The sequence below is a fragment of the Eumetopias jubatus genome, unplaced genomic scaffold (assembly GCF_037043125.1).
Source record: "Eumetopias jubatus isolate StellerSeaLion01/CBP00866 unplaced genomic scaffold, mEumJub1_p1.0 scaffold_8, whole genome shotgun sequence".
Classification (NCBI taxonomy): domain Eukaryota; kingdom Metazoa; phylum Chordata; class Mammalia; order Carnivora; family Otariidae; genus Eumetopias; species Eumetopias jubatus.
In genome coordinates this window covers 40741860-40748582 of record NW_028274814.1, presented here as the reverse complement: position 1 = coordinate 40748582, position 6723 = coordinate 40741860, and the positions used below count along the sequence as shown (strand labels likewise).

The following is a 6723-nucleotide window of genomic DNA, read 5'->3' as shown; positions in this document are numbered from 1 at the left end:
AGACTACTAATTCTGCCCCCTAAAAATTCAGTTTATTTGGGGAGAGAAGACCTCAAACATCATATCTAGCATAGGGTCTGAGAAGCCATATTTTTAACAAGCTCTGCCAGAATTGGAGGCAGCAGAGACTGCTCCCAGCTCTGAATCATGCAGGACAGGGAGCAGAAGAGCAGCAGGTTAGGGTGCCAGGTGGACAACAATGGCACCATCCCTAAAAACAAAGTCCTAAATCTTCAGAAGGTTGATGGAGAGACTGGAATCTTGAGAGCTGGGCCCTCAGGACTTATGGGATTCATTTCTGTCTTTCCCTATGAAGGCCAGAACACGGGACTTTTCCTGGACTCTGATTTCTCCCTACCCAACACTTCCGTCAATTTCTTATCTTATATAAGGTGTGGGCAAGCTAAGTGCTTACAGTTCTTCAGGAGAATGGTAGGAACTTAAATGGGCTAGAACGTCAGGGTGGAGTAGGGTGGTCAGGTTCAGTGGCTGGTTGTCTGTCATCACCTGGAGACCAGGGAAGAGTCACACTGGGCTTGAAGTTGGGAGATCTGAGTCCCTTGAAGACACCCCTCACCCGCTCTAGTCCTCTGTGTCCTCACCTGGAACATGAAGTGTCATACTGATGTGTCTTCCTATCTTGTCATGTGATGGTCTGTGACACCCCCCCCCCCACACACACACACAGGTGTGGAAGGCCCTCCTGAATTTCGTTGAGATGCTGGGCCAGCATGACTGCTTGGCCATGCCCCAGGGGAACGTCGTCATCAACTATGTCATCAAGCTCAGCGAGTCTGCCTGCTCAGTGAGCAGGGGCCAGGCAGAGAGGGGACAGAGGGTGGGAGCAAAAGAAGAGCAGGTTTGGGAGTAGAAGGGAAAGAAGAAGAGGGCATGGTTGGCACAGTGGGAAGGGGCTTTGGTGTCTAAAATTCTGAGCAGTGAGCCAGGGGAGGCCTTGAACCAGAAGACTCAGTTAGCATTGGTTTCAGGTTTAAATCTTTTCTTTTCTTATTCCAGAATGACGAGGACATCCAACTAATGTGTTCCAAAATCCTACAGATGGTACAAGCAGCTAGGGTCAAAGAGACTTCTTCATCTCCTCCTCCCTTGGCTGCCCAGATCACTACCCTGACCCCCCAATTGCATTCTCTCTGCCTACTCCCTACCCCCCACTCCATCTAACCTAACCCCTGTACTGTCCCTTCCACCATCCCCACCTCTATCTGTTCCCACTTGAGTGCCTGGGGCTCCTCTGAGAAGTGGCTCAGTGGAGCAGAGGATCACTGGATGGTCAACCTGGAGGCCTGAGACTGGGTCCTGCTCAGCCAGTTTTGGGCTGGAAAATCTGGAGTAAATTGCTCTCCAGGCTACAGTTTCTCCTGTAAAAACGTGGGTGATTATCCACCTTGCCTGCTCTTAGCAACCTCTAAGGATTCTTGGAGACTCCTACGAGTTGTGTGGGTCAGAGTTGAGTCAGGGGCCATGGGAAGAAAAGGACAGCTGTGATTTCTTCTTCTTCCCAGAGACCCCTTCTCCCTCCCAGCAAGCTGTCTCCTGACTGCTAGCATGTCTTCTGCCCCTGGAATGTTCCCCAGTGAAGGCGAGTACAAGGCACACAATTTCAAATTTCAGGAAGCCCCTCTATTTATAATCAAGTCCCTCCTGCTGAAATTTTAATCGGGACCTAGGTTATGGTTTACCAGCATGCAGTGGAAAGGGAGAGAGGGCGAAAGGGAAGGGGACTATGAATGGGTTGGGGGTCTGTGTATACAGGTCTCAAATGCCCCTCCAAGAAAGGAAGACAAAGCCATAGGGTTGAAGAACTTTTGATTGGGGCTGATTTGGAGCTTGACATCGAATCCCTTGCCACATCTTCTGCCAGGTGTCCTTGCCCAAATTGATCACCTTGGCGTGCCAGCCCAACAACACCTTGGCCTTCGTGCTGCTGAGTAAGACAGCCACAAACATGGCTCTGAAGGCCCGGTTCCTCGGCCAGGTCCCGTACCTTAGCAGCTTTCACCTCAGCCGTAAGTGCATGGGGGGAGGGGGAGATTGTGGAGAGGGGGCAGCTGTGACAGCACAGGCTGCCCCAGGCAGGAAGGTAGGGTGGGACAGGGACTGAGACTCCGAAGGGGTCATGGGTGTGGGGAGAGGGTGCAGATCTGCTGCCGGGGTGGGGGGGCGCAGCTGTGAGCCTGGGCCCAGACGGAAGAGGAAGACAAAGGGTTAGGGCAGCAGCTTGATGCCATTTGGTCCTTCACATGAATGAAAAGGGGATTCTTCTGGAAGACAGGCAACCCCCCACACAGATCCTTCTTGCCTTTATTCCTCGTCTTGAAACACTGGAGTAGAGATGTGAGAACTTTGTTGTTAATTACAAAGTAATGTGTACACAGACATTCCTGACCCTTAGTTCTTCCTTTGCCCCGACTGCGAGCCTCACTCTGTACTCACCCCACCCCTGACCGCTAGTTCCAGAGGGAGTCAGAATTGAGGTGAGGATATCTGTTCGGCACATTACTTGGGGTGTGTGTGTGTTTGTGTGTTTGGAAAATAAGCATTCTTTGTTAGGGTTTAAAAGGAGGAAAGGTAACAAATGACTTTCCCAGTGTTGAGAGTTCTGATTATAATCAATGTGAACAATGGACATTTAAAAGATGGACCTAGGGTTTTTAAATATGAAAAGCTACATTTAATAAAATGTGTATAACTTCTCAGAATAGTGGGAGATGCTTTCAAGGTATAAACTAATAGAGTACACTCATGAGTAGTGACCATTTACCATGCTTTGGCTGGACAATGCCTTTCTTCCCTAGTCTGTCTATTTAATTTTTTTTTTTATTGTGGCATAGGTGACATACAATGTTATATTAATTTCAGGTGGGGGCACCTGGGTGGCTCAGTCAGTTAAGCATCTGCCTTTGGCCCAGGTCATGATCTCAGGATTCTGGGATTGAGCCCCTCATTGGGCTCCCTACTCAGCAGGAAGCCTGTTTCTCCCTCTCCCACTCCCCCTGCTTGTGTTCCCTCTCTTGCTGTCTCTCTCTCTCTGCCAAATAAATAAATAAATAAATAAATAAATAAATAAATAATCTTTAAAAAAACAACAACAACAACAACACAAAATGTCACAATCCCCATGGCAATGGCACCAATAATCGCTCTCCACTTTGCTTTTTCTCCTCCCTTGAAGAATGGATAGTGGGCTGCTGGTGGGAGAGGGGCCTAAAGGTTGGGCATCCTGGAGCTGAGCTGGCACTGACTCTGTCCTCTTTTATCCTCTCTTTAACTTAGCTACCCAGTTCATCTCCCCACAGAAACTCCTGACCCATCTTGTGGTAAGTGATAAATGTACAGGATGAATACTGTCCATCCATCCATCCATCCATCCCCACATTCCACAAATAGTTGAGTACTACTCTAATCCAGGCATTCTGCTGGGCATGGAATAAGGGGTAGGGCCAAAGATCACAGGGGCTTTGGGGAGAGGTGATCAAACAGCTTGGAGGAGGGAACTGGGAGCATAGTTCTGGGAGCTGAAGATGGGGAAGGGGTAAGTGTTGGGGAAGGCCTGGCCTGTCTCCTCTGTGGCCTTATAATGAGCTGTTCTCTGTTGACTTTGGACAAGTCCACATGCCTTTTTGGATCTCATTTTCTCAGCAAGAATGTTTTGAGTTCCTCTATGTACCCAGACATTATGTTCTAGACATTACGAACACTTGGAAAGACAAGGTATGGAACTGCCCTTGAAGTGTTCACAGTCTTAGTGGGAAGGACAAGCCTGGGAATAACCACCCATAATGCAGTGTGATAAAAGTTGGTAGAGGAATATACAAGTTGCAATGGGATCTTCGAAGAACAAGGGGCTGACTTCGTCTCCAGGAATCAGAGAGGAGGCAACGTTTTGAGAGCATCTTGCAGAACATGTAGGAGTTCACAGGTGGAAAAGAATGGGAAAGGGCTAAGCTTCAGCTCTACCATTCTGTGGGTTTGTTCTGATTTTCTTCCTTCTCTTCCTTTAAATCCTTTCTCTGCCTCCTACTTGCTTCTCTTGTTTCTCAAATATTTTCCCTGAAGCCCTATAGAGAAAGGGAGTTTGGTGTAAGCTCTTTAAGGCTACTACATGCCCTGCATTCTATCACCTCCTTGCACCCCATTATCAACTCGAATGTAGGCCAGCTGTGGATGAAGGAGATCCCCCAGATGTTGCAGATACTGGATGGTGAGGGGTTGGCTGTGAGGTGGGAGGAATGGAGCTGGGGCATTGGGGCAGACTCCAGAAGAGATGAAGTCCTGAGGTACAGGATGGATCCTCCTTGGGGTGAGGAGAACCGGGACCAGTCTCTCTGTCTTTCTGAGATGCGGTTTGGATAGGTCTGCTTATTTGGACCATGTTCTGCACTGAGCAGATATGCAGCCCAGAGTTGTATGACTCGAGTTCCCAGAATGCTCCTTCTTGTGGGCAGAGGATCAGGAAAGAGTGTGGGCTTTGGAACCAGAGACCCAGGTTGGTATCCTTGCTCTAACATTTGCCAGCTGGCTATGCTTGACCTTTGAAAAGTCATACATTTCCTGGAGCCTCTGAAAAGAAGGGGGAACAATTATCTTGTAGGATCATGATGAAAATTAAATGAGAGGATGGGCACAAAACCCTTGGAAGAGCGTTCAAATGTTGGTTCTTTTTCCCTGGCTGGGGCCTTCTGGTCGGGCAGGTCCCTATACTCTCTTCTTTCCTAGATCACACTGAGAAGAGCCTGGATCAGGAGGAGTGGGATGACGGGCTGCTTTGGGCGCGCACTCGAAGAGACATACCTTTCTCCACACTTGCCTTCCTTCCCCTCTTCAGGATCCTGAGGGAGAAGAGGCCCCACACCCCCTGAGACGGAGACATGATTAAGGGACCTCCCTACTCAAGAGAACCTCTTTGACTCCTGGCCTCTGCTTCAGAATCTCTGACTATAGCCTAAGCCGTAACTTACCTTCCACACCCTCAAAATCCTACTGTCAAGAGAGAGTAAGGGAATAGGGCCCTCGCTCTTTGTCCCTGGGCAAGTTATTTAGCCTTTGCTGGCCTCAGCTCCTTCAGCAGCAAAATGCGTATAACTCCTATCTCCCAGAATTAAATAGGATAATATAGGGAAGGGAGATCCTTGTAAACTGTAAAGGGTTTCACACATATAGTTGGCATTACCACCATTGTCGCTATGTTGTCATTCTCCAGTCCTGACTAACCCCCCTGTGTATTTCAGTTCTTCCCCATTTCTCGAGCTCTTTTTCCATATTTACAGACCATGCGCCCTTGTCTCTTGCTTCTTTCTGACCCACTTCCATGAGGCAGAAAAGCCCGGCCACTGCTCTGTGTGGTCCTCTTCTCCCTTCCTCTTACTCAGTTTTCAAGTCAGTCATTAGTGGCCATCATGGATGACAGCTGGCTGGAGCAACTCATCAAGGTTGTCTTGGAGAGGATAAATTATTTCAGCGATGGTGAGGAGAAGGTGTGTGTGTGTGTGCGCACTGGTGGGCATACCGTGCAGCTGGGGGTGGTAGTTGCAAGGAGGGAAATGGGGGTGGAGGGTGGTGTGGAGGAGTTTGGTGGGGAAGGAATACAGAAATGTACATGAAGGACAGGCCTTGTGGGAAAAACCAACCCATGTTTCTGGGCCCCGGGGAATGGAGGCTAGGGAGGACAAGGAGCTGGTGATCACACAGGAACAGCAAAAATATCAATGTCTTACATTTGCTTAGTGTTTTCAGTTCTATCAAGAACTTTGCCATCTGTTGTCTTAATCAGTTAAGACACCTCCCAGTAATTCAGAGGTCAAAGAATAGAGCTGGTACTTGTGTGCAGTGGAGAGATTATTGACCTAAGAGTCAGCCTGAGGCAAGTTAGTTCAAGTAATATTTGAGGTCATACCGTGGATTAGGGACTGTGTGTGATATTGGGGCTGCAAAGCTGACTAAGGAAGAGAGGTTCCTTTGCTCACAGAGCTCCAGGTCCATGCTGGTGAAGGCTTCATTCCCATCCTGGCTTTTCCTGTGCTCCTGGTGCAATCGGGGTCAAGTGTCTTAGCCTTTGTGAGATTTCAGTTGCCTCATTTGGGCAGTGGCAAAAATAACTTCTATATGACAGGAGAGTGGGTGAGGATAGACAAAGATACCTGTATTGTTGCTTTGTAAATTCAAAAGACCACGTAACCAGACGGCTCATTATCTCTACTCACAGATGGAGAAACACAATCTAGAGGGATTCAGAGTCTTAAGCAAATTATTGGTAAAACTGGCACCTGAATCCAGGTTTCTTCATTTCTAATCTTGATTTCCTGTCACCGAGCAACACTTTATTTGGGTTTTAGAGGGTCTCCAGGGAAGAGGCCTTATTTCCAAGACTGATTATTAGCTCTCTAATTATTAACAAATATTTTTGAAGCACCTGCTATATGCAAAGCTTTGTGGATGGTAAAATGAAGCAAGCAGGAATTCTGATCTTATTAAGTTATTAAATATACGTACAAATGCTCATGGCACAGCAGGCATGGACTAAGCACAGAGTATTCATAAAAGACATAGACTCTGCCTTTGGGAAGTCACTGTCTGCTTGAGTGAACAGAGGAGAAAGTGGATAATTATAAGTGTGGTAAGTGTCAGGATTGGAATGCGCACTATATGCTTGGGAGCAGAGGGGAGAGCTATTTATTTGGCTGGTTGGGGCTGGCCAGAAAAGGA

General features: G+C 47.9%; 1 protein-coding gene across 1 annotated transcript in view; it reads left to right on the top strand.

Annotated features, from left to right (window-relative positions):
• The first annotated feature begins 4714 nt into the window (after window positions 1-4714).
• LOC148163682 (maestro heat-like repeat-containing protein family member 7) overlaps window positions 4715-6723 on the top strand; it is a 43023-nt gene continuing 41014 nt past the window's right edge. Inside the window, 1 exon segment of the mRNA XM_088025693.1 lies at window positions 4715-5495. Within this exon segment, the coding sequence (XP_087881819.1) occupies window positions 5418-5495 (78 nt within the window). The 5' untranslated portion in view covers window positions 4715-5417.